The sequence below is a fragment of the Staurois parvus genome, unplaced genomic scaffold, assembly GCF_062004578.1.
Source record: "Staurois parvus isolate SC_StPar_1 unplaced genomic scaffold, SC_StPar_1.0 ptg000985l, whole genome shotgun sequence".
NCBI lineage: Eukaryota > Metazoa > Chordata > Amphibia > Anura > Ranidae > Staurois > Staurois parvus.
In genome coordinates this window covers 1872137-1899488 of record NW_028318781.1, presented here as the reverse complement: position 1 = coordinate 1899488, position 27352 = coordinate 1872137, and the positions used below count along the sequence as shown (strand labels likewise).

General features: G+C 40.5%; 1 protein-coding gene across 2 annotated transcripts in view; it reads left to right on the top strand.

The window, feature by feature from the left end:
• Nucleotides 1-27352, top strand: part of PUM2 (pumilio RNA binding family member 2) — a 103794-nt gene that overhangs the window by 65714 nt on the left and 10728 nt on the right. Inside the window, exons 8-18 of one of the 2 annotated variants that reach the window (XM_089657347.1) lie at nt 3072-3177; nt 4354-4479; nt 9137-9288; nt 11617-11746; nt 11826-11969; nt 15145-15429; nt 18372-18608; nt 21111-21378; nt 25000-25129; nt 25598-25726; nt 26501-26638. In XM_089657347.1, coding sequence (XP_089513473.1) covers nt 3072-3177; nt 4354-4479; nt 9137-9288; nt 11617-11746; nt 11826-11969; nt 15145-15429; nt 18372-18608; nt 21111-21378; nt 25000-25129; nt 25598-25726; nt 26501-26638 — 1845 coding nt within the window. The remainder of the gene's footprint in view (nt 1-3071; nt 3178-4353; nt 4480-9136; nt 9289-11616; nt 11747-11825; nt 11970-15144; nt 15430-18371; nt 18609-21110; nt 21379-24999; nt 25130-25597; nt 25727-26500; nt 26639-27352) is intronic. The other variant, XM_089657349.1, reaches the window with a different exon arrangement.

Sequence of the window (27352 nt, the reverse complement as noted above, 5' to 3'; positions counted from 1 at the left end):
TGTTTTTTTTGTTTGTTTTGTTTTTTCAGCTGTAAAATTTTGCAAATAAAAAAAATCTTCAAATATTTAGGCCAAAATGTATTCTGCTACATTTCATTGGTGAAAATAAACCAAATCAGTGTGTATTATTTTGTTGGTTATAGAGTCCACAAACTATGGTATATACAGCGGGTAAAATAAGTATTGAACAAGTCAGTGAATATTTCTAAAGGTGCTATTGACATGAAATTTTCACCACGTCAGTAACAGCCCATGCAATCCATACACACAAAGAAACCAAAACAAATAAGTTCAGAATAAAGTTGTGTAATAAAATGGAATGACACAGGGAAAAAGTATCGAACACATAAAGAAAGCGAGGTGCAAAAAGGCATGGAAAGCCCAGACGCCAGCTGAAATCTGTCAGTAATTAGAAGGCAATCTTGCCTCCTTGTCAATGCAAATCAATATCAGCTGGTTCATTCTCCTTGTAAACAAATAAAAATAAATAGGATTTTTCAGTGTTGTATTTTCCAGAAATGAGCATACATTTAGAAAAGTAAGCAACCATTTTTAAAGTAGAACTATAGGTAAAACTTTTTTTTTTTTTTTTTTATTTTGGGTAGAGCAAGAGACGGTTATAACCCCTGTCTGATTTTTTTTTTTTTATTCTTTTTTTTCTTGTCCCATTGCGGAGATTTCCCTTCACCTCCTGTGTACAGGAAACAAGAGCAAATCTGACACTGAATCTGATCAGTTTCCCAAAGTAGTACAGTGTTACTATGGTAACATTATACTACTTTGGTCATAGTGTAATATATGAAAAAAAATTATTATAAAATATTTTTCTTTAACCATTAGCCGCCCGGCCAATGGCCGTTTGGCAGCTTCAAAAGTGTTCCTGCATTCCGGGTGCACGCCATTTGGCGTGCTCCCGCACATGCGCAGTTTGCGCTAATGCAGAGCGGCGCAGCAGCGCGATCTGTCACCGGCCGTGCACCTCGGACACGGCCGATGACGGATCCGAGTACCGGCTCCCGTTGCTGGTACCATGTGACCTGCTGTGACCAATCACAGCAGGTCACATGCCAGTTGTATACAATGGATGGCTTCATTCATGCCATCCATTGTATACTAGTGCCTAGCTGTGAATGGTCACAGCTAATCACATGCACATGTCATGTGATTAGCTGTGACCAAATCACAGCTAAGCACAAAAAAAAAAAGCTGAATGAATCGATTTCATTCAGGTAAATGCTTGCTTATAGCAAAGTAATTCTTTGCTATAAGCAAATTGTGTAAAAAAAAAAAAAAAAATACTGATCACTTCCCCAAAGTAGAACAATGTTACTATGGTAACATTGTACTACTTTGGTCATAGTAAAATATGAAAAAAAAATCTTAAAAAAAATGTAATAAAAATTAAAAATAAAAAAAAAATAAAAAAAAATTATATATATATTTTTTTCATACTGTCACCAGTCAGTGTCCCTGTTCACCGCCATGCCAGTTATATGATGACGCTGTACTGCACTGGTGACAGTATGTAAAAAAAAAAAAAATAGTGAAAATAATTTTTTTCATTTTTTCATTTTCCAAAAAATTATGACCAAAAAATACAACTTCAAAAAACTCGCCATGCCTCTTATGAAGTACGTCGGACTGTCTACTCTGCAAAAAGGGGTCATTTGGGGATATCTGTACTATTCTGACATTCTTGGACCTCAAGAAATTAGATTGGCTGTCAGTACTTCAGGATTGATCAATATTCAGATCTATACCATAGTTTGTGAACTCTATAACTTTCCTACAAACTAAAAAATACATCCTAATTTGGGTTATTTTCACCAAAGACATGTAGTAGAATACATCTCGGCCTAAATCTATGAAGAACAATTATTTATTTGTAAACTTTTATAACAGAAACAAAGAAAAATGTGGGGTTTTTTTTCAAAATTTTTGGTCCTTTTTTGTTAATTTAGCAAAAAATAAAAACCCCAGCGGTGATTAAATACCACCAAAAGAAAGCTCTAGTTGTGGGAAGAAAATGATAAAATCTTAGTTTTGGGTACAATGTTGTATGACCGTGCAATTGTCATTCAAAGTGTGAGAGCGCTGAAACCTGAAAAATGGCCTGGGCAGGAAGGTGTAAAATTGCACGGTATTGAAATGGTTAAGATAATTTTAAAAAAAATTGAATTATCAATTTTTTTTGACTGTCACCAGTCAGTGTCCCTGATCACCGCCACACAAGTTATATAATGATGCTGTACTGCACTGGTGACCAGTATGTTAAAAAAAAGTGAACTTTTTTTAATTTCTTCATTTTCCGAAAAATTATGACAAAAAAATTACAACTTCAAAAAACTCGCCATGCCGCTTATTAAATATGTTGCACGGTCTACTTTGCGAAAAGGAGTAATTTGGGGGATATCTGTACTGTTCTGATATTTTGGGGGCCTCAAGAAATTAGATTGGCTGTCAGTACTTCACAAACTATGGGATATATCTGAAACTGTATCAATCCTGAACTCTATAACTTTCCTACAGACTAAATAATAAATACTAATTTGGGTTATTTTCACCAAAGACATGTAGCAGAATACATCTTGGACTAAATTTATGAAGAACAATTATTTATTTGCAAACTCTTATAACAGAAACAAAGAAACATGTTTTGTTTTTTCAAAATTTTAGCAAAAAATAAAAACCCCAGTGATGATTGAATACCACCAAAAGAACACTTTAGTTGCAGCTTTTGGAGGTGCAGTGCAAACAGTATTTTTTTTCTGTGGGGGTTTTTTTTTTTTTTTCTTTGGCAACTCCCCTTTTTGTGTGTTAAAAACTGTGGCTTTACTTAGATTATGCAGAAGCCTATGGAACAGAAATGTCTAGCAGGCTGAGAACCCCAAAAAGTATTCCAGACCCTTACGTCACTTTTGGTACTTTGTGTTTTAACATGGAATACACAGCCACCGCTAATGTCAAAGGCACTTACGACCTTTAGATACTGTAGATATGATCTTGAACTGCATTGTCCCTATTAAACTGACTTTTCTGTATTTAAGTATGTGTATTCTTTCTTCCCATAGCTCTTCCAGAGAACAAATGCTTTAACAGTGCAACAATTAAATGCAGCCCAGCAACAACAGCAGCAGCAGCAATACGCCCTGGCAGCAGCCCAACAGCCTCACATCGGTAGGCCAAGCATGTGCTGGGATTGTTTCGATTACCAACATATTGCCTCTTTTGCAGATTCAGTACCTTTTCTCTTTTCATTGTAAAGACGTGTTCTGATACTGGATATGTGTAACTGTAACATGGGGTGTAAACTGGCATTGTCTGTGAAGGATGTGAGGAAAATTCTGTGTACTAGGGGATGAATTCCCCCTTCTATGCCTCCCACCCCCTATTATTTTTATCATTGTTTGGGTGTAATCTGCTAAAGGGAGACCTAGTGTATTATGACAGTGTCCTCACATTTCAAACTGATCCTTCAGATAAAACAAGAGGCATCCCAGATAGCATGAAGAATTAAAGTATATGTCCAGTTTTATTTTGTTTTCTAGATTTGTTTTTTTTCTTTTGGATTGAGTGGAGAAGAATTAGAACCTGCCTGGTTGTTACTGCTAGGACTGCTGGGACTCTGGTGAAATTATCACTGTGACTAACGGAAAGGAAATTTCTAGAAAGGAAAATCAGGCAGTGAGGAGAATCTGAAACAGACATTGGACCTGTTTTTCTCCTGTTTCCGTGTTACAATTTTTTTTTCACTTCCTATCTGATTCCATTATCTTCACCAGGCCAGTAAGTGAGGAAAAATCTCTGTAATGGAGCGCCAGACACCAAGAATAATCTGACAGGGATTCTGACCTTCCTCATCCTATACCAAAAGTTTTGGTTAGTTAATGGGTGAATAGGAGTAAAATCCTGATTTATCAGTTGGCGTGTGGTGGAACATGTGCTTATGTTAATTCTCTATTTCAATACATAAGCATCTCAAAGGGAAGGAAGGGCATTTTGTCCATGACAGCTGCTTAAATATTTTTCATTGGCTACTATAGCTTGGAGCTGCTTGGGGTCTTATCCTCAAGTTATCTGTGGAAGTGGTCTTCGGGGAAGTCACTGCTGTGTCTTCCCTGAAAATTCCCAATAGCTCAGAGGAGCATTCAGCTGTCGTGTATTGGATGAAAAAAAAAAAGGTTTCTGTTAATCTTTCTACTTCTAATGGCAGTTCTAATGTGTGTGTGGTCTGGAGGTGAAGGCACATCTGATAAAGGAAAGTTTTTTTTGTTTTTTTTCTAGTTGAACAATCTGTGTGTGACTATCCTATATATGAATGTCCTATTTCATAATGGTTTCTCTTTATTCCAGCCAGTGTGTTTTCAGCAGGTCTAGCTCCAGCTGCCTTTGTGCCAAACCCTTATATCATCAGCACGGCTCACCCTGGCACGGATCCATACACCGCGGCCGGCCTCGCTGCTGCAGCAACATTGGCAGGTACGACTAGAGTTGCTGACTAGTTAGTTTTTGAAAGAGTACAGCTAATTTTTAAAAAGCTGCTCTTGCTTTCAATTGAAGAAATGTTGCAGAAGTGAATAGTGAGTTTTAGGTAACATTTTCACTTTGCTTACAGAAGTCGAGCAAGTAACATTTAGTCCACTACCTAATATCCCCAGATACTGTGTCCAACTTCTGCACTGTCATTCTGATTGATAGCTCAGCTCACATTATATTCAGAATAGAAGTGGTGGAGTGCTGGACCCCTAATCTGAAGTTCCAGTTATCTGGAGTGTTTGCAGTAATGTGGCAAATACCAAGCATCTGATAGGGTTTTTCCGATGGTTAAAGTTGAGTTTCACCCAAAAGGTGAAGTTTAGCTTTAAGGCCTCCACTACCCTGCCCCCCCATTTAGGGAATGGCACTTTTTTGGAGGAAGTGGGGGGGGGGGGGGGGGCGGTGGTGCATCACATAGAGGGTCTTTTGGGACACATCACGGAAGACTGTGGGACGATTCACAATGTGCAGCGCAGTGGGCACCCGGCTGTGAAGCTCCAAGCTGTCACAGCTGCGTGCAAAGTTAACTTGTTGGGGACAGAAGACCAATTGACAGAATGGCTCAGGTGAGCACATCACTGCATCCTGGAACAGGTGAGTGTCTGTTTATTAAAAGTCTGTGGATACAGTTTTAGTAGCTGCTGTCTTTTAATAAACACAAATATGACTCTTTAACCCACGTGGCGTGAAAGGACGAGAGCACCAAAACATGGAAATGGTTCCAGGAATATTTATTTTTTGACACAATAGAATCTCAAGAACTGCCTGCAGTAATTGGTTAGTAAATCGGTCATCAAAATGAGTGCAATAATTTAGTAGCATTGGTTATAGTTATCTATTATCCTGGACAGTTTCTGATATTTCAATGTAAATTAGTTGTGAAAATATTGATGAAAAGGATTGCTGTGACTCAACATGTGCCTTAGTCTGGGAAGTAGTATTGGAAGTAGGTTATGGATAGGTTTCTTAACCGCTTTCTCACCACCCTATAGAAAAAATACTGCTGTAGGGCTGCGCAAAAATATAATGTGTGTGTATAATGTGTGTGTGTGTGTGTATAATGTGTGTGTGTGTGTGTGTGTGTATAATGTGTGTGTGTGTGTGTGTGTGTGTGTGTGTATAATGTGTGTGTGTGTGTATAATGTGTGTGTGTGTGTGTGTGTGTATAATGTGTGTGTGTGTGTGTGTGTGTGTGTGTGTGTGTATAATGTGTGTGTGTGTGTGTGTGTGTATAATGTGTGTGTGTGTGTGTGTGTGTGTATAATGTGTGTGTGTGTGTGTGTGTATAATGTGTGTGTGTGTGTGTATAATGTGTGTGTGTGTGTGTGTGTATAATGTGTGTGTGTGTGTGTGTGTGTGTGTGTGTATGTATATATGTATATATGTGTGTGATTTTGCATTTTTGGGTAGGCTCGCACGCCGCCAGTGGCGGCCTCAGCTGTCGATCACCGGGTCCCGGACAGCAATTCCCCACCGGCACCCGGCGATCCCTGAGTATCACTGATGGGAGAGAGACCTCTATGTACATAGTGAAGCACACAGTTAACACTTTGATTGCCCCAGATATTATCCCCTTCCTGCCCAGTGCCATAAGTAGTGTCAGTGCTTTTTATTAGCACTGCTCACTATATTCGTGTCCCCGGGGATGTCCGTGACACTAATATAGCAAAGACATGTAGCAGAATACATTTTGGCCTAAAGGTTTTTTTGTTTGGTTTTTTTTTAACTGGACATGTTTAATAGCAAAAAGTCAAAAACATTGTTTTTCTAAAAATTGTTGTTTTTTTTTTTTTTTTTTTTTTTGTTTATAACGTAAAAAATAAAAACTGCACAAGCAATCAAATACAACCAAAAGAAAGCTCCATTTGTGGGGGGAAAAAAAGGACATCAGTTTAATTTGGATGCAGTGTTGCATGACCGCGCAAGTAACGCCGCACCGTAAAGCAAAAAAAATGGCCTGGCCAGGAAGGGGGGGGGGGGGGGGGGGAATCCTCTGGAGAGCAAGTGGTTAAAATAGGTGGACTAAGCGTGCATCTTTCATTGTGATATATAAACCTGCCCTTGTATGCTTGGCAAAAGTAGCACTGAGAGCTTATGTTGCATTGTAATCCTCCCAAAAAAAAAGGTGCTTCTTATTTTGACACGTTACTGCTATCTATTGCCTTCCTGAACACATTCTCTTCTGTGTCCTTAATTGACATCTGTAGAAGTGTACTACTCCTTTTACTTTTCTAAAGAGAACAGCATGTTTTCTTTTTGGGCTGACTGTCTCTAATTGAAACGGTTTACAGTGTTGTATAGTGTAGTGCTGGAGGAGGGGATAGGTCCTCTTCTGATCATTTGTATGTAATATGAGCTTCAAGTATTGAGCTCTGTAAACAGGCTTGTTTCACTTCCAATGGTGGCAGAGAGACGTTTATTGTTGGGGTTCAGAAACACTTTGATTAGCTTGGAAAGCAGAATTTATAAAAATGAGCATGTGCTTTTGCAGTGGTGAAATCTTCTAACCTAAAGTAGTATTAAACCGAAAAGCAAACATTATATTGCATCTTACCAATTCTTAGATGTGATGGCTGCATTTTTCCCTTTTTTAGGCTTTCATAGATTTTCATCTTTCATTCAGCTAGCAGCTCTGCTGTTTTTCAGAAGTTCAAACTCTCCAGTAAAATATCAGATGGATGAGACCATCCGTTTACTAGGGATGCACTGATATCCGTGGCGATGCCAAGTAATTTCACTAGTGCTTGTACTCCTAAAAATGCTCCTGACACTTGAAACCGGTACTTTGTGGTGAGATTTGTGTCCCCACAAAATGTATGGATGCAAATCGTGCCACAAAGAATAGTATGCGATTTGAACAGAAATGCGGTGCAATTACTGTCCAAATTACATGCATTTTCTACACTGCTCCTGTGTGGACCCAGGCTTGTCATAGCTGGCGTTCACACAGGAGTGATGTGGGAAATCTCTGCATCGATCTCATGCTGTCACACAAGGAAGTCATTTCACGGGTCTGCTTTCTCTCCTCTCCTTGCAGGAATGACAGTACGGGCTAGACCTCTTCTGATTGGTCAGCACTGTCATCTGCAAGGAGAGGAGAGAAAGCTATGGGAATTTCAAATCCCCAAACCTGTAAAGCGGCTTTTCTTTGTGTGATAGCATGGGTTCGGTGCAGGGAGAATTCCTGCACTACTCCTGCTGTCACAAGGATGCACACTGCATTCCTGTTCAAATCACATGCTATTCTTTGCGGACATACATTTTTGTATGGACGCAATTCGCACCACAAAGTATCGATACTCGGTAAAAAAAAAGGGAGGGGGGTGTATCGGTGCATCCCTACCATTTACCACTGACTGGTGCATATAAGGATCAGCTTTTACTCATGTAGAACCTTTATCCCAAAATGGGGAAAAAACAGCTCGAACTGATTATAAAGTGTGAGTTTGGCCTAAATTTATTGTCATCAAATCTGCTAATACATATAACCAGACCACTGCGCCCTGGACCACCCCCACCCCTTCAACATCTGCAGCAATGCTGGCAGCACTCATGTCTTTCTCATACAACCTCTGGATAGGACGCTGAGCACGTGCACTCAACTCCTTTGGTCAACCATGACGAGGCCTGTTCTGAGTGGAACCCGTCCTGTTAAACCACTGTATGGTCTTGGTCACCAAGCTACAGCTCAGTTTCAGGGTCTTGGCAATCTTCTTATAGCCTAGGCCATCATTATGTAGAGCAACAATTTTTGTTTTTCAGATCCTCAGAGAGTTCTTTGCCATGAGGTGCCATGTTGAATCACACCAAATTTAACACACCTGCTCCCCATTCACACCTGAGACCTTGTAACACTAACGAGTCACATGACACTGGGGAGGGAAAAAAGCTAATTGGGCCCAATTTGGACACTTTCACTTAGGGGTGTACTCACTTTTGTTTCCAGCTGTTTAGACATTAATGGCTGTGTGTTGTTATTTTGAGGGGACAGCAAATTGACACTGTTATACAAGCTGTACACTCACTACGCCACATTGTAGAAGTGTTATTTCTTCAGTGTTGTCACATGAAGTTATAATAAAAATATTTACAAAAATGTGAGGGGTGTACTCATTTCTGGGGGATACTGTACTTTCATATACCTACTAGGGCCAATTTATACAGGATCCAATTAACCTACCAGCATGTCTTTGGAGTGTGGGAGGAAACCAGAGTACCCAGAAGATACCCACGCAGGCACAGGGAAAACATGCAAACTCCAGGCTGGTGGTGCCGTGGTTGTGATTTGAACCAGTGACCCTAGTACTGCCAAGCGGAAGTGCTAACCATTTAGCCACTGTGCTGCCCTAATAACAAATATAACAAACTTTGCATGACTACATTTACGAAGCAAAAGGAAACTATTTACAAAACTTATGTGGGTTTACAGACAGTTAATGCAATTTTCTGCTAAAGAATCATCAGATTTAAAGGTCAAAAACCCCTGATGTCTGCACTGCTGTGTGATTGGCAATATGAATTTAAAATCGAGATCTCTGCAGTGTTTGCCACACGCTATGTTGATTTACTTGCACTAATGAACTTGTTTGGACCTTTCTAGGCCCTGCGGTCGTTCCTCCACAATATTACGGGGTACCGTGGGGAGTGTATCCAGCTGGATTATTTCAGCAACAAGCTGCAGCAGCAGCTGCCTCTGCTGCCAACAACAGCAACCAGCAGGCAGCAACACAGGCATCCCAGGGACAACAGCAGGTAAGTAAAATGAGCAGAATGGATTTAAATCCACCCAGAAATATTTTGGTTTGGGCTAGTCTGGCAGGCTGAATCACCTGTGGGCTGCTTAGAAATCTTAAACATCTCCTGCATTGATCAGGCTTTTTTCCTCCCTACTTTGGACTTGTACTCCTGCTACAAAAAGACTCTTCACAGGTGTTACCACTTCTCCAAAAAAATAAAAGTAATCCAAAAGGAGATTGAGACCCTGTAGTAATGACCAGTAGAACATTGTTTTTAATATAACTCCGTTGTTTGTTTCCCTTTTTGGTTTTCCCCTAACTGTTACATAAGTTTGTGTATTAAGATGATGAAGCTTGGACAGCATAGAGAAATGAAAGTGGTTGATTTTAAACCTTCACCTTGTAAAACAACCTACTTAGTTTAAAATAGAAATAAAATAAATAATTTTGTATAGATTTTAAAAAAAAAGTTATACAACACCCCCCCCCCCCCCCTATTTTATAAGCTATTACGTAGCCTTGGTTTTCATCTACCTAAGAGCTAGGGAAGGAAGCGGCAGCACGCTGATCTCCCCAGTGGAAGGTTGTGTAGTGGGGGTGTCAGGAAAAGTCTGATCATAGTTGGAGAACTGACCATGCTGTGTTTCCATGCTTAGTGTGGCCAGTTTTTAATAGGAAAGGAGAGGGAACACGAAGGAATTAATAATACAACAGAACAGAATACTTTGTATTAAAAAAAAAAAAATTACATAGTTCAGCAGGCACATTTCAGGAATATGTTGGGTTTACATATTCTTTAGATCCTCCCAGAAGAGAAGGTTACAACACGCAAGCAGGAAGAGAATCATGTTAGGAAATTGACTAGTTTGTTGTTTTTTAAGCAAGTTTAGAGGCACATTTCAACTTCATAAAACATTCCTAAACATAAAAAGCTCTGCAAGTAAACATTCTATAGAAGAATTCCATTTATGGATATTTTTATACATGAATATGTTGGTTCATCTTGTGCCAGTGTAACTATGCATGTACCGTACCTGGCCGAATCCCAATGACACCACCACGTCACCTCTACACCACAGATTCCCCAACGATAGCTGAGGAACACTAACGGGAGAGGCCTGTTTGTAAACAATACAGATCTCTCCCCTGTCAGCACCAGAATGCTTCTTTGTATTGCTTTGCTCAGCAGAGCAATACAAAGCCGCATGCTTACACAATAAAACACATAGCACAGTTTGTAAAACAGCACACAGTTAACCCTTTGATCGCTCCAGATGTTAATCTCTACCTGCCCATTGTCATTGGTAGTGTCAGTGCTTTTTATTAGCACTGATTACTATATTGGTGTCACTGGGGAGTGGCTGTTAGTTCCCTCCCCAGTGCCCCAGTGTCAGAATGCTTGCCGCAGTCTCGCTATAAGTCGCTGATCACTGCGATTACTTGTATTAAAAAAAAAAAAAAAAATCCAGTGTACATAGTGCCATTTTTAGCCGCTATAACTTTCACGCAAACCAATTTATTTACACGTATAGGGATTTTTTTTTCTTTTGGCAAATACATGTTGCAGAATACATTTTGGCCTACATTTATGACAAAATTTGATTTTTTTTGTAAATGTTTTTACCGGATATGCTTTATAGCAAAAGTTTTTTTTTTTTTTTTTTGTTTTTGTTTTTTCAAAATCGTTTTTTTGTTTATAGCGCAAAAAAAAAAAAAAACCGCAGAGGCTATCAAATGCCACGGAAAGAGAGCTCCATTTGTAGGAAAAAGACAAATTTAATTTGGGTGCAGCGCTGCATGACCGTGCAATTGTCAGTTACAGTAATGCAGCTCCATATCATAAAAAATGGCCTGATCAGGAAGGGGGTGTTAAATCCTCGGAGGGCAAGTGGTTACATTTGACTGCTCCATGAGCATATACAAGTGATACAGTCACAAGGTTTTTAAACCTTCACAGAAAACTTTCACTGGTAATAGGGGAAATATTTCAAAATGGTACATTCCATTCAAGCCCCAGATCTCTCCACTGGATAAAACAATGTAAGATGGTCAATCAAAAATCTAAAATGTTTCTAACGGTTATATTGATTAAATTGCAGTGCGCACTAGTTTTTCCCAGTCAGGAGTCTGTGGACACAAAGCAGATTGTCACGTTTAAAGCCCTGAGCATCTGTTTAAAAGCCTAGCATCTTTAGGACCTGCACCTTTTTTCCCAAGGTACCTCTAGGCTTCTGTGGGGTCAAAACCTAAGACAGTGACTAGGGATGGAGATATGATTTTGTTATATCTCTCGTTTGTGTTTCTACTCCAGTATCCAAAATTAAATCCTACATTTTTATTGCAGGTTATGCGCTCTGCCACAAACCAGCGACCACTAACACCAAACCAAGGACAGCAAGGACAACAGAACGACAGTCTAGCTGCTGCTAATTCTGCCCTGGCCTTTGGACAGGGCCTGGCCACCAGTATGTCAGGTACTTAGTGTTTAGTACAACACTTTTTTTTTTTTTTTTTTGTAGGTGTGCTGTGTGCTAATATGGTACATATTTTTAGGCTATCAAGTCCTTGCCCCTACTGCCTACTATGATCAGAGTGGTGCCTTGGTGGTTGGCCCAGGAGCAAGGGCTGGACTGGCAACCCAAGTGCGTTTGATGGCACCTACCCCAGTTCTCATCAGTCCTGCAGCAGCACAAGCTGGTATGTAACAAGTCGTCTTCTGGTAATGTCCTTTACAGCTTGTTTAGCTTTACTACTGTGATCCCAATTCCATTTACTGATAATTTTAGATTGTGTACGTTAAAGATGCAATTTTTTTTAAAGTCTCAACAGACTTTTTAATAATTTTCTAGTGGGTGTTATTCTAGTTTATTTTTTTAGATGAAGTATAACCAAGCTGATATTCTTAACCATTCACCTATAGTCCTTGTTGGCTGTGCCTGCCATGCTTTAAAGTGTAATATATTAGCAAATAAACTTATAAATTTGCAGTCTGCCACTAGCATGAACATGGCAGTGTTTTTCTCTGACAGCCTAGGAGCCAGGTTTATTTCAGCAATTTCTGGCCAAATGTTTTGAGAATTACTTAAATATTACTTTTCACATTGCTGCTTCAGTTTTTTTTTAGATTTTTTTTTTTTTTGTCAGATGTTACTATGGTATACTGAAGTATAATTACAAGCATTTCATAAGTGTTAAAGGCTTTTATTGACCGTTACATTAAGTTCATGCAAAGAGTCAGTATTTGCAGCATTGACCCTTCTTTTTCAAGTCCTCTGCAATTTCGCCCTGGCATGCTGTCAATCAACTTTGAGGCCACATCCTGACTGATGGCAGCCCATTCTTGCATAATCAATGCTTGGGGTTTGTCAGAATTTGTAGGGTTTTTTTTCACCTGCTTCTTGAGGATTGACCACAAGTTCTCAATGGGATTAAGTTCTGGTGAGTCTCCTGGCCATGGACCCAAAATTTCTATATTTTCCCCAAGCCACTTAGTTATCACTTCTGCCTTATGACAAGGTCCTGCAGCGTGCTGGAAAAGGCATTGTTCATCACCAAACTGTTCTTGGATGGTTGGGAGAAGTTGCTCTCGGAGGGTGTTTTTGCACCATTCTTTATTCATGGTTGTGTTTTTACGCAAAATTGTGAGTGAACCCACTCTGGCTGAGAAGTAGCACCACACATGAATGGTCTCAAGATCCTTTACTGTTGGCATGACACAAGACTGATGGCGTTCACCTTTTCTTCTCCAGACAAGGTGTTTTTTTTTTTTTTTTTTTTTTTGTTTTTTTTTTTACTGGATGCCCCAATTAATCAGAAAGGGGGTTCATCAGAGATAATGACTTTATCCCAGTCCTCAGCAGTACAATCCCTGTACCTTTTGCAGAATATCAGTCTGTCCCTAATGTTTTTCCTGGCGAGAAGAGGCTTCTTTGCCCGTCTTGACACCAGGCCATCCTCTAAAACTCTTCGCCTTACTGTGCCTGCAGATGCACTCATACCTGCCTGCTGCCATTCCTGAGCAATCGCTGTGCTAGTGATTCACCGATCCCGTAGCCGAATCCACTGTAGGAGACTGTCCTGGCACTTGCTGGACTTTCTTGGGTGCCCTGAATCCTTCTTCACAACAATTGATCCTCTCTACTTGAAGTTCTTGATCCAATAAATGGGTGATTTAGGTGCAATCTTAGTAGCAGCAATATCCTTGCCTGTGAATCTTTTTATGCAAAGCAATGATGACTTCACATGTTTCCTTACAGGTAAATTAATATTTGTGTCATTCTCAAAACTTTTGGCCAGGGCTGTGTACGCATTCCAACATGACCCATTTCCACACACGTTTACTCTAATTTATAGCATGGTCCTTGGTTTTCTCCATTTTTTTTAGCCACCATAGAAATACTGTTACAAATGTTCTTGACTCTCAACTTTCTGCTAGTATGTCATCCAGTGGCAAGCCTGAAATATGTGAAATCACAGGTTCAGTGGTGGGATTTGCATATTGAATGTCATGGATGCTTGGGTAATATTTTTACATGTGCAATCCACATTGTAGATACACTATATTGCCAAAAGTATTGGGACACCCCTCCAAATCAATGGTTTCAGGTGTTACAATCACCTCCATGGCCACAGGTGTATAAACTCAAGCACCTAGACATGCAGACTGCTTCTACAAACATTTGTTAAAGAATGGGTCGCTCTCAGGAGCTCAGTAAATTCAAGCGTGGTACCGTGATAGGTTGCCACCTGTGCAATAAAATAAGTTCATCTATGAAATTTCCTTTCTACTAAATATTCCACAGTCAACTGTTAGTGGTATTATAACAAAGTGGAAGCAACTGGGAACAGCAACTCAGCCACGAAGTGGTAGGCCACGTAAAATGATAGAGCAGGGTCAGCACATGCTGAAGCACGCAGAAGTCATCAACTGTCAATAGCTAAAGACCTCCAAACTTTGTGTGGCCTTCAAATTCGCACAGGAACAGTGCGTAGAGAGCTTCATGGAATGGGTTTCCATGGCCGAGCAGCTCCATCCAAGCCTTACATCACCAAGTGCAATGCAAAGCTTTGGATGCAGTGGTGTAAAGCACACCGCCACTGGACTCAAACAGTGGAGACGTGTTCTCTGGAGTGAGGAATCTCACTTCTCCGATGGATGTGTCTGGGTTTGGCGGTTGCCAGGAGAACGATACTTGATTGCATTGTGCCAAGTGTAAAGTTTGGTGGAGGGGGATTATGGTGTGGGGTTGTTTTTCGGGGGTTGGGCTTGGCCCCTTGGTTCCAGTGAAGAGAACTCTTAAGGTGTCGGCATACCAAGACATTTTGGCCAATTTCGTGCCCCTAACTTTGTGGGAACAGTTTGGGGATGGCCCCTTCCTGTTCCAACATGACTGCACACCAGTGCACAAAGCAAGGTCCATAAAGACATTGATGAGCGAGTTGGGGGTGGAAGAACTTGACTGGCCTGCACAGAGCCCTGACCTCAACCCGATTAGAACACCTTTGGGATGAATTAGAGCAGAGACTGCGAGCCAGGCCTTCTCATCCGACACCAGTGCCTGACCTCACAAATGTGCTTCTGGAAGAATGGTCAAACATTCCCATAGATACACTCCTAAACCTTGTGGACGGCCTTCCCAGAAGAGTTGAAGCTGTTATAGCTGCAAAGGGAGGGCCAACTCAATACTGAACCCTACAGACTACACGCACATGAACTTTAATGGCATCCCAGTCTTAAAGGCAGGTGTCCCAATACTTTTGGCGATATAGTGTACATTCTAAAACCAAAGTTTATTAGCTTTTTAAATTGTAGGAAGCAAAATTGACATGAAAAAAATAGCTTTTAAATTTTATTTATTTTTTTTTTCTCCAGCTGCAGCAGTATCAGCATCTGGAACCAACAGCCTTACAGCAGCCGCAAATGGTATCTTCCGCCCTCTGGCCTCTCAGCAGCAACAGCCACAGCAGCAGTCACAGCCAAATGCCAACCTCCATTCCAATTCATTTTATGGGAATAACTCTCTGACCAACAATTCCCAGAGCAGCTCTTTATTTTCACATGGCCCGGGGCAACCTGGAAACGCTTCGCTGGGGTTCGGCAGCAGTAGCTCTCTGGGAGCCGCCATCGGCTCAGCCTTTGGTGGTTTTGGTTCATCAGGTAGGTCTCACACACAGGAACACCTTTCATTCCCAAGCTCTCAAAAGAAAGGCGTGATGCAGAAAAGGAAGGCCAGACACCGCACCAATTCTTTGTAAACAATCTGCCTAAAACCTTTGTTTTACTGATTTGGTAACAGGCCATATAGGTGTTTATTTTGGGGCAATAATGAATGTATCTGACTTCAGAGGTTCTCTGTAGTGAATGCATTTTGTACAAAAAAAAAATCACGGCATTTGTATTGCGTTTACTCAGGCAGATCAGGAGAAGATTGCAGCCATTTTTTTTTCTTTAGAGTGCACTCACACTAGGCATGCTTGAACTGAACTGTGCACTCTCCCGCTGGTCTGTAGTGTCCCTGGGCTTCAAGCAAGTGTTTCTGAGCATACTTACATCATGACCACTGCCAACCAGACCACAGTGGTCCTGTCTCTTGTACTCAGTGGTCTATGGAGAGTACTGTGATCAGGCACAGTTTGCGCTCACGCTGAAATTAATCGAATTGGACCACAAGCCCTGACTGATGCTGTCTTGGCTTTTTCCATACTTTTCAGTGCTTTTTTTCACATACTTTTAATAGCTCCTCATTCTACATGATGCTGTTCAGAAATGCACTGAAACGAAGAGTGCACACCAAAATGTTCTCAAAGTGCCTTGTAATGTAGTCCCCAACCCACTGACATCCACCGGCTTAACCAGAACATATTGCAGCAAAAGCTGTCCTGCACCAAGGACTTCAAAAAGTGTAAAAATAGCTCTTTCATTTCTTTATAAAAATGACTGCATAAAATCTGAAGAAAAGTACGTACATTTTCAAGCTCAGTATGTACCATCCTTTTTGCTTTTTTTTTTTTTTTTTTGTGTTTTTTGTTTTGTTTTTTGTTTTTTTTTATTATAATGCGAGGCCAAGTACATCAACATTTTTCAGATCCTGTTGTGCTGCTGTCTTATTTTCTTATCAAAACCATAAAAAAATGAAGTTTTAAGCAGGACAACTTTTACAGCAATAGTTTATTCATAATTGTTCTCTAATCAATAATTTTGGCCTTATATGGGTTCAATTATTTTCACACAGGGGAACTCCATTTTAGTTGTATAACCTCAAGTGTTTGGTTGCAGTTGGAAAAGTATATATAAATACTTGTGCCAAAGTGACATTTGTTACATTCTTATGTAGGTATTTGACATATAATTCTAAATCTATTTTAATTGCAGGTTTTTAACTCTATGAAGTGTGCATGAGTCCCAAGTTTTAGACCTGTACAGGCTTTGTAATGAGCATCAACGCATGTGGACATACATTGTGCATGTGTTTTGGGGGTGCTCTTCCATTCCAAAGGGTCCCCATCTGTGTTTTACTACATCTATGCGGTAAACACGCAAGACCCTCAGTGAATCACAAAGGATACAATTTATCTGAAAAACGTGCACTCTGTTGCAGTGCATTGGAGTAAAGACATGTTTGTTTGAGGACCCATTAGAAATGAATAAACTCAGGTACCACATGTTAACGAATTAGGCAACATGCATGCATAGGTGTGAAGAGCCCCCTGTCCCAAGGTCCCTAAGTTTACAGGAGCTGCTTTGTTAAATGTCACTTATTGCAATTCTTGCTGGTACAGTTTGGTGTCACCACAGCACCCTACACAGTGGGTGTTCCTGCATCCAGATGTTCAGCCTTGATATCAGGCCAGGGAGGGACCCACTGAATGAAGTAATAGAAGGAAATGGAATCAAACGGGGAGTCCCATTTTAAATGAGTAATCCTACATATAGTTAGTGGTACTGCAGTTCCAAATGCACACCTGCCTGGTTTATTGAATTGTGTTGGATGACATCCATTCTGATTCTAAAGTCTGAGGAAGCCATGTGTTTTTGGGTGCTCTTACATCCATGATATTACAATTAAGTCACTTCTGAAGCTGCCATGTTAACTGTACCATGTATTCACTCTAATGGTGAATTGTAGTACTGCAATCCAATATTTTAAAGACACTCATTTCTATTATAGGTTAGTGATGTACATTTTGAATAGGTAGACTTGTTCAGACCGAATTCCAGGAGTTCAGCCGATTTGTAAACTATGCAGGCATACCATCAGTTAAGTCCAATGAGGCGCCTGCTACCTCTGACAGGTTTAAGGCACTCCTGGAGGAGACACTGGGGCTCTGAGAGGAGACCCTTCCCCCTGCTGCCTTCTCAGAGAAGCCTTTGTATTATGTGAACGCATTTGCAAAATGCAAAGGGTTCTGCACTTGAAGGATCTGAGACCAGAGCATCCAGCAATTGCAGCTATCTTGCTCATTGGAGCACATAAAACCTGTCACATGTAAATTTAAAAGAAGTCCAGGAGGTGGCATGCTTCTAATTGGACTTTGGAATTCAGCTTTGATATGCACTTTGACACCTCCTGATGATATTGAAATGTTCAGCGAAACCAACCATAAGGAAAATTCTTGTTAAAGTGAAAATTGCATAAGAGACTGCCCAGGTATACTCTTAATGGCATCTGGTCTGGTGCAGGCACAGCTGGGGAGGCAGATGCTTCACCCTTCAGCAGTCTGCTGTTGGGGGTGGAGGAGAGATAGTGAATGGTCTGTTTAGAAAACCTTGTCCAGTTATGTCTTTATCCAATGCCATAGGTGTTTGGGGTACTTAGCCTCTCACTTTTTCATAGGCTAAACCTAACACTCTGGTTTATAAATTGTTCCACAAGAGAAGTGGAAGTTAAATGTGTATCAGATCCTTAATTTATTAGGCTTTGATGCATTTTGAACTTATTGGTACATCTTGTTATATAATTACCTGTTTGTGTTCATATTCCTTTTTATTTCTGATTGCTTGTTTGTTCTCATAATGTGTTTCCCAGAAGTGAGATTGAGATGTCCTTTTTTTCGATCACTGTGTTTTAATTGGTTTTTGTTTGTCTTATTTTTATTCAGTTGGCAATTCCACGGGTAGTAGTGGCTCAAGGAGAGATTCCTTGTCTGCTAGCTCAGACTTGTACAAAAGGTCTAGCAGCAGCCTGGCACCCATAGGGCAGCCCTTTTACAATAGCCTGGGCTTCTCATCCTCTCCGAGTCCAATAGGCATGCCTCTTCCAAGCCAAACGCCAGGACATTCACTAACACCACCACCATCCCTCCCATCACACGGATCTTCATCCAGTTTGCATTTAGGTAAAGCAAAAAGTTTTTATTTGTGTAGTTTTGTGGCTGTGTGTGTTCTGATTTGAATGTAATTTTAATTGTCCTAGATTCATGTAAACTTTCCATTTGTCATGTGAACTTCTTTTGGATCAAATATTTTTGTATATGAGAAGGTACTGTAGTAGGTATGGGTGCTATTACATAGTACTGAGAGCAGGCAGAGGCCATGGGAAACTTGTCAGCTGGCTTCCCATTTATTTCACTGGATTTCAGTTTTGCAGGTGCCACCCACCTCTCTGCCTGTCCACATTCATCACCTTCCTCTGATAATCCATTACCTGGTTTTCACATGTACCTCTTACATCTACTCCTAGGATTTTGCTGTCTTGGCTTTCGTGAACATACCCACATGTCACTTGCCACTTGAGTTTCTGCACCCCTCTCTGTCCATGTTCTTTTCCACATTACCGCTTTGCTGATTACCTTTTCTTCTCTTCTACTCCCTGATTTGTTTCTTTCACACATGCCCCACTCTGATATTCCTCTCCTCTGTTGCTGTCACTCATGTTGGTAAGTAGTATGCCTGTCAACTGCCCTCCTATTCCCTTTTAAGTGGCTCATTTTCATGTGGACTGCGTAAGCGAGGTCAGCGGATATCCATGTCTCATGGATAGCGATGTCCCCTGCTTCTCTTCAGTGAGTGTACTTGATTTTTGTAAATGAGCCAAGCATGATGGGTATAGGTTAGCCACTGTTTTGCTCTTTAAAGCAATACTACATTCTTTCACAAGGTGGACCTCAGACTGCACAACAATCACTGCATGGCCAGGATAAAAACTAAAGGCAAAACACTTTGTATTCTATTATTAATAAAAAAAAAAGCGTTGTGCCCTTCTGTGTCCATTGCTTCACCATGTGTGCAGTGAACAGAAGCATACTTTTACTTGATTTATACTACTGCTGGTTATTCTTCAGCTGCCTCCCAGCCACATCCCACCCTTATGAAGAAGACACACCTGCCTACTACTGCCACAATGACCAGAGCTAATGACAGCAGCCGATGATACTTAAATACCACAACCAGCCTTCCCAAATCTTAAATACCTGCATTGCTGCTGTTTAGCATATGGGTACATCTTTGCTGGTGTTTCATAGTATATTTTGTTTGTGTTGCAGTATTCCTAATATTGCAATATATTTGCGACATCTTTATATTACACAGGGTTTTACATTAACCCATTCACCTCTGTCCCAGTACCAGAGATGCATGCAGTTTTTTTTCTCCCTACAACATACAAGAGCACTCTTATTCGGAGCAGAAATAATTTATTTAAGTTCCCATAGAGAAGTCTGAGACCGTGTCGATTTTCTCTAATCAAGCTGGAAGAAATGACCCCTGTAATACTTGTTTGACAGCAGTAATTGCCTCCTTCCAGCTCCAGATGTAACCGCTAAGGTGGTATATGTTGTCAGAGGCAGTTGATCAGCAGCATGGCCTATAAGTGGATCCTGTCCTGTAACAAAACTCACATAACGCAGACCTCATATTATGTGTTACAGTGGCAAAATTAGCGGATAGACTAGAATACAGGGGAAAGTGGAAAATAAGTGAGGCTTTGTGTAGAGCAGCAGTTCTTGGCCAGAATTCTGTGGGGTTCCATGAGCAATGTTTGCGCCTCAGAAATGTAACCACTGACACCAGTGATCCTTTTAGTTAACCCTAAGGGGGATTCTTCCTAATGACCACAAATGTAAGGAGAACTCTTCCTACTGGGCATCACATTTATTAACTTACTAGCAGCAGTTCTCTGAGACCAGAAAACTATATTTTAAGGGTTCCTTTTTATTGGTTGAGAGGCTGGTCTAGAGTGTAGTTCTACTTTAAGTACAATTGGTATATTTGCAGTACAGTCAGTGCTAGGTGGGATCATCTGCAGTACATCTATGGCGCTGGACAGTAACCATTCTCTGAACTTCATAGCTAAATATCAGCTATTCTGTCCTACGGTTGAAAAATGTAACAACCTGCATGGTTTTAGATCTTAAGCAAAGAATGAAGCCTGTCTCCAGAATCATACTGCTTTGGTGTGTGGCAGAAGAAGCTTTTTATATAGAATGCATTTCTAGTATGCAGAAACCCCTACTCTTAACTGCACGCATGTTGAAAACTGATTTATATGCTTTAGTATAGACACTCCCGTGGCTTGTGGGAAAAAAAAAAATGATCATACCCTGCAAATAGTAGCTTGGAGCGCAAGACAACATTGTGACACATCCCATTCAGAATCCTGCAGTGATACCAAGTGGCACATACATATCTCAGAAGAGGCATACATCAAGTTGTGTTCAGTTTGATACTGAAGATTCTTTATAAAGGCCTATATAGTACAGTATCAGCTACTCATTTTCAGAATGCCTAGAACATACAAAATGAATTTCTCTGGAAGAATACTTTCAACAAGTATTTTATCCTTTGCTATTGTGTCAGAATGTTATGCATGCAAACTAATAAAATAATGCTTACTCTTTCAGGCGGGCTGACCAATGGCAGTGGGCGCTATATATCGGCTGCCCCTGGAGCTGAGGCCAAGTACCGCAGTGCTGCTAGCACATCTAGCTTCTTCAGTTCCAGCAGCCAGCTTTTTCCACCCTCCCGTCTAAGATACAGCCGATCTGATATCATGCCCTCCGGGCGCAGCAGACTGCTGGAAGACTTCCGCAACAACCGCTTCCCCAACTTACAGCTCAGGGATCTGATTGGTCACATTGTTGAGTTTTCCCAAGACCAGCATGGCTCCAGGTGGGTTTATGTATCTGCTAGCAGCAGGTTTAAACAAGTACCTAGTGAAGAAATAAATATAAACCGAGACATGAGTTCATTTGTGCAGCTATTTATCAAATGCATGTATTTTCAAGAATAAATACACTAAAATGAGTTTTAGTGCAGACCAACACAATATTGTGTGTGTGTGTGTGTATATACACACACACACACACACACACACACACAGAGTTGTGTTCAAAATAATAGCAGTGTGTTTGGAAATAAAAGCTAACAGAAGGATTTTGAGCTTTATTCACTTTTTTCATACACACAAATGCATTGGGAACACTACACATTCTATTCCAAAACAAATCATGAAGAAAAATACATCAAATTTGTGGTGTTCCTCTAAAAAAAATTGAAGAAAAGTGAATATTAGACTGTTCAAAAAAATAGCAGTGTTGGTATTCTTCTTTACAAACTCAAACATTCACTATATAAACTGAAAAATGTTTGAAGATTTTGCTTTCCTTTGAATCACTTAATGAATATTTAGTTGTATAAGCACTGTTTCTGAGAACTGCTGTACATCTGTGTTGCATGGAGTCAACCAACTTCTGGCACCTGTGAACAGGTATTCCAGCCCAGGATGATTGACTACATTCCACAGTTCTTCTCTATTTCTTGGTTTTGCCTCAGAAACTGCATTTTTGATGTCACCCCACAAGTTTTCTATTGGATTAAGATCCGGGGATTGGGCTGACCACTCCATAATGTCAATCTTGTTGGTCTGGAACCAAGATGTTGCATGTTTACTGGTGTGTTTGGGGTCGTTGTCTTGTTGGAATACCCATTTCAAGGGCATTTCCTCTTCAGCATAAGGCAGCATGACCTCTTCAAGTATTCTGATGTATTCAAACTGATCCATGATCTCTGGTATGAGATAAATAGGCCCAACACCGTAGTATGAGAAACATCCCCATATCATGATGCTTGCACAACCATGCTTCCCTGTCTTCACAGTGTACTGTGGCCTGAATTCAGTGTTTGGGGGTCGTCTGACAAACTGTCTCCGGCCACTAGACCCAAAAAGAACAATCTTACTTTCATCAGTCCACAAAATGTTGCGCCATTTCTCTTTAGGCCAGTCAATGTGCTCTTTGGCAAATTGTACCCTCTTCAGCACGTCTTTTTTTCAACAGTGGGACTTTGCGGGGGCTTCTTGCAGATAGCTTGGCTTCACATAGGCGTCTTCTAATTGTAACAGTACTCACAAGTAACTTTAGACCTTCTTTCATCTTCCTGGAGCTGATTGTTGGCTGAGTCCTTGCCATTTTGGCTATTCTATCCATTCGAATGGTAGTTTTTTCCTCAATTTCAGAGAGAAATGCACTGTAACCAGCATGTACAACATTTGCTGCCTTCCTTCCTTAAGGGCAATAATTGCCACCTGTTTTTCAAAGAATGAATGACCTCACTAATAGAACTCCACACTGCTATTATTTTGAACATGCCCCTTTCAATTAGTGATTCAATTACACAATCAGCAGCATGCATGTCATGACTGTTGGGTCCGTTGGATTTCTATTACTCTACTATACCTGCTAGCAAATTATTTGCCATGTAGAAATATCATTTCTACCAAAAATAGTGATTGATCAGGTTAGTGATGTCTGACTGCTATTATTTTGAACACAACTGTGTGTATGTGTGTGTATATATAATATATATATATAATTTTTTTTTCATACGCCTGTAAATCGTAAAAAATAAGCCCTGGGGCAATGCTTTAAAACCTTTGCAAGTTATTGAGTTTTACAGGTAATTAATTTAGTTAACCATAAATCCTTCAGTACCCCGTAAAAGTAATCGGGCAACTCTAGAGACACCTGAAGTCCTTTTTATCTGGAGGCCATTTGCCAGTCTCTTGCAGCTGATAATCAGCTTCTCTGCCCAGTCCGCTCACCACTTCTGCTTCACTCGCAGCACCTCCATGGAGATGAGCGGTCTATGAGCACAGAGGTAGCACAAGTGGTTTACATATAGCACAACGTGACATTAGTTAGGTGTGGGTGGTCTATGATCATAAAAGAAGGCATCTTTCTCTGTCATAGGAACTTTTTGAAAGTTTAAGCCCCCAGTCACATGAGGTGCTGTAATAGCAACTTTGGGAATGCCAGGAAAATTCTGGACATGAACTTGAGGAAAACAAGCTTTTTATTTACCAGCTGGGACCTAGCCAGACTTGTGTCTGCAAGTGAAGTGCCTTGAAAAGCATCTTACATGGTGTATATATCAACAATTACGTCACAGTGCATATATTTCCTCTCTACTTTTTTTTGTACCTCTAAAATACATTCTTAGCTGTTCATGATATAGCCTTTGCGGTTTCACATTTAGATAAAATATTAACTGAAAGTTAGGGTGTCAGCTGCTAGATTGTTCCACAGGAAATGAGGGGGAAGAAGTGAGCTGATGACCTGGTTCTGCAAACAGATGCTTTTAGAAATGTTAAAGCTTAAAGGGGAACTCTGCAGTATTTGGGTGCTGCCACAGTGCGACTTGGAATGTGATTTGCATGCCATGCGACTTGCAAATCTTATGCGAAGTCGCACCCTATTGTCCGCTATTAGAGTGGGCATATCAACCACACTGATTTCTAAAGTAGTGCATGCACTACTTTTGGTGTGATTTCCTTGCAGGTAAATTAATATTTGTGTAATTCTCAAAAATTTTGGCCAGGGCTGTATATGCATTGCAGCATAACCCATTTCCACACACGTTTACTCCAATTTGTAGCATGGTCCTTGGTTTTCTCCATTTTTCATTTGCCACAGATACTGTTACAAATGTTATCTTGACTCTCAAATCAAATCTAAGAAACGTCCAATTTGGACGAAAAAACGAACAAGAGCGTTTGGGCACGGAGATTAATAGTTATGGCTTCCTCAAAGGGGCTTGGGTGTGTCTTTAATGTTTGCTTTAACATCCTTGGAGAGTAATATTCCTGGCTAGGTTAGGGCTTTTTTTTTTTTCTTGTGATCATGTAATACAGTGATATCAGAGAATGATGGCTCTGCATTGCAGATGTTGGGAAATTTGGAACAATGCATTTATTTATTTCAAGTAATTGTGTAGCATTGTTACTTTTACATATATTGTACATTCACATCAGTCCCTAACTCTCAAGGAGCGTACAGTCTTAGGTCCCTAAGTCACATTCATACATACACCTAGGGTCAACCGGTTAACCTACCAGCATGTCTTTGGATTGTGGGAGGAAACCGGAGTACCTGTAGGAAACCCACGCAGGCACAGAGGGAGAACATACAAACTCCAAGCAGGTAGTGCTGCGGTTGGGATTTGAACTGACTATCCTAGTGCTGCTAGGTGGAAGTTCTAACCACTTAGCCACTGTGCTGCCTATGCATTGATTCACCTTGCTGTTTCCACTACTTGACGCCTTCTCAAATATGAGATGTAATTTATTTTCGGCTGTTCTGCCTCTTTCTTGAATGATCATCGGGCTTCTATCTCAGTTGTTGGTGTCTGTGGTAGGGCAGTAAAAGCCATGAGCTGGAAGTAGAATCCAGATGAAGTAGAGATGTTGGTGCGTGAGCACACATACCATATTCTTAACATTTATTTGACCTCCAGGTTCATCCAGCAGAAGCTGGAACGTGCCACTCCAGCAGAACGCCAGGTAGTGTTTGGAGAAATCCTCCAGGCAGCCTATCAGCTGATGACTGACGTCTTTGGAAATTATGTGATTCAAAAGTTTTTTGAGGTGAGCCAGTTTTATTTATTTTTTGCATTAGGATGTGTTATTTTTGTAATCCTCCTAAGTAGTGTTCAGAACTGTTTTGGTATTGGTGCACATGTTTTCACAGTTCTCTATAGAAGGTTCTGGAAACCTTCTGGTACTGCTTCCTGTACCCTGTAGGCATCAAATTAAATTACATCCAGGCTTGGCAGAGAAGGTAGATGCTGGAGTATCATGGTTTTTGCTTTTTAAAATGGAATACCTTTTACTTCAATTGCTCTATTGTAATTCCAACCAGAGTTTTTTTACGTTTAGGATAGAGTGGGGGAAGGCCTAAAACCTCAAGGGGGAATTTGATTGCTGTTCTTGTACATAAAACATTCAGAAGTGAATATAATAATTTCTCTATAAACTTGCTGTCCTTTGCACATTGTTTGGAAATTTGGCATGCTCGAGTCAAATCCAGAATCAGCATCACAACTTCTCTTTCAGTTTGGCAGCATGGATCAGAAGTTGGCACTGGCAACACGAATTCGCGGACATGTACTTCCCCTGGCTTTACAGATGTACGGGTGTCGGGTTATTCAGAAAGCACTGGAATCCATATCTCCAGATCAGCAGGTATGTTTTTTACTCCTTTAAAGGCTACGTTCACCTTTTTTATTTTCTATTTTTTTAATTAAGTCTTTTTGCAGGTAAAAAATGTGTTTTTAGTATTTTTTTTATACATTTCATCTTGTAAAGCATTGCTCTCGCGATCAGTAGATCATGAGTGCAATGCCTGGATCATGCAGACTCTCTCAGTACAAGATCTGCCCTTATCTCCCGTATGGGCTTGGTTACTAAATGGCAGGAAGAATCGATGAACTAAGAACGCTCACCAGCAGCTTCGCAGTTCATTGAACTACAAGTTGTCAGCCAAAATGGCTGATGGTACTTGGAGTCTATTCATTCACAGGAAGCTGCAAATGAATGATGTGGCCATGTGGGAGGAGCCACAGTGTTTTCAAATTGCGACAACTGGCGGCAGGAGTTGGGTGCATAGTGTGCCTAAATATGGATGTAACATGCTTCTAAAGGTGAACTTATCCTTTATTTAGGAGTGGAATTGGGAACCTTTAATGAACACAGTTGTGTCTGAACAAACTTCAGAAATGTGGTTTTCATGCTGTACATTTTCCTCCTTGCATCAGCAAAAGAGCAGCACGTTTTTGCCTCTGGGTGAGGGAACACATGATTTACATGCTGTCCCGCAACAGTACAAACCTAGCATAAATTATACACCTAAAAGATGGTATCTGAAGTTGGGCAGTATGTGTAACATCATGGTACTAAAGGCTTGTGTGCGTAATTTATTTTTAGCAAATGGCTTATCAGGTTTTGTTTTTTTTGCAGAGCGAGATGGTGAAGGAGCTGGATGGACATGTTCTGAAGTGTGTAAAAGATCAGAATGGAAACCACGTGGTACAAAAATGTATCGAATGTGTCCAGCCACAGTCTCTCCAGTTCATCATTGATGCCTTCAAAGGACAGGTGGTGTATAAAATTCCAGTTGGATTGATAACAATCTCTCTTCAAAGTGTGGAGCAATACAGCTTTACCAGTTCTATGAATTCCCTGAATAAACTTACAAATGGCATGTTTCTAGCACAGAAGGCATCCTGTTCACATTAACATTCACATGTACTATTGTCCATAAACAGGGAGTAGTAAAATCGGATTATCCTTGCAGTGACAAACCCCTCTTCTGTGCTGCAGATGAAATGGCTCATCTAGAAAGGAAAGCTGATTTTTTTGTATGTTCTTGGTGAAGAAATCTTGTAGATGACTGAAAAAAATGTCAATCAGACTCGTGCAGACTCGCAGCTTAACTACTTGCCCTGTTGAGGATTTACCCCCCCCCCTTCCCTTCCTGACCAGGCTATTTTTTGCGTTCTGGTGCTGCATTACTTTGACAATTGAGCGGTCATGCAACGCTGCACCCAAATGAAATTTGTCTTTTTTTTTTTTCCACAAATTGAGCTTTCTTTCAATGGAATTTGATCGCCTGTGCGTTTTTTGGGGGGGTTTTTTGTTTTTTTGCGCTATAGGCAAAAAAAATACTGACAATTTTGGGGAAACAAAACTATATTTTGGACTTTTTGCTATTAAACATGTCCAGAAAAAATATTTAAATCAAATTTGTCGTAAATTTAGGCCAAAATGTTTTCTGCTACTTGTCTTGGTTTACGTGAAAGTTATAGCGTT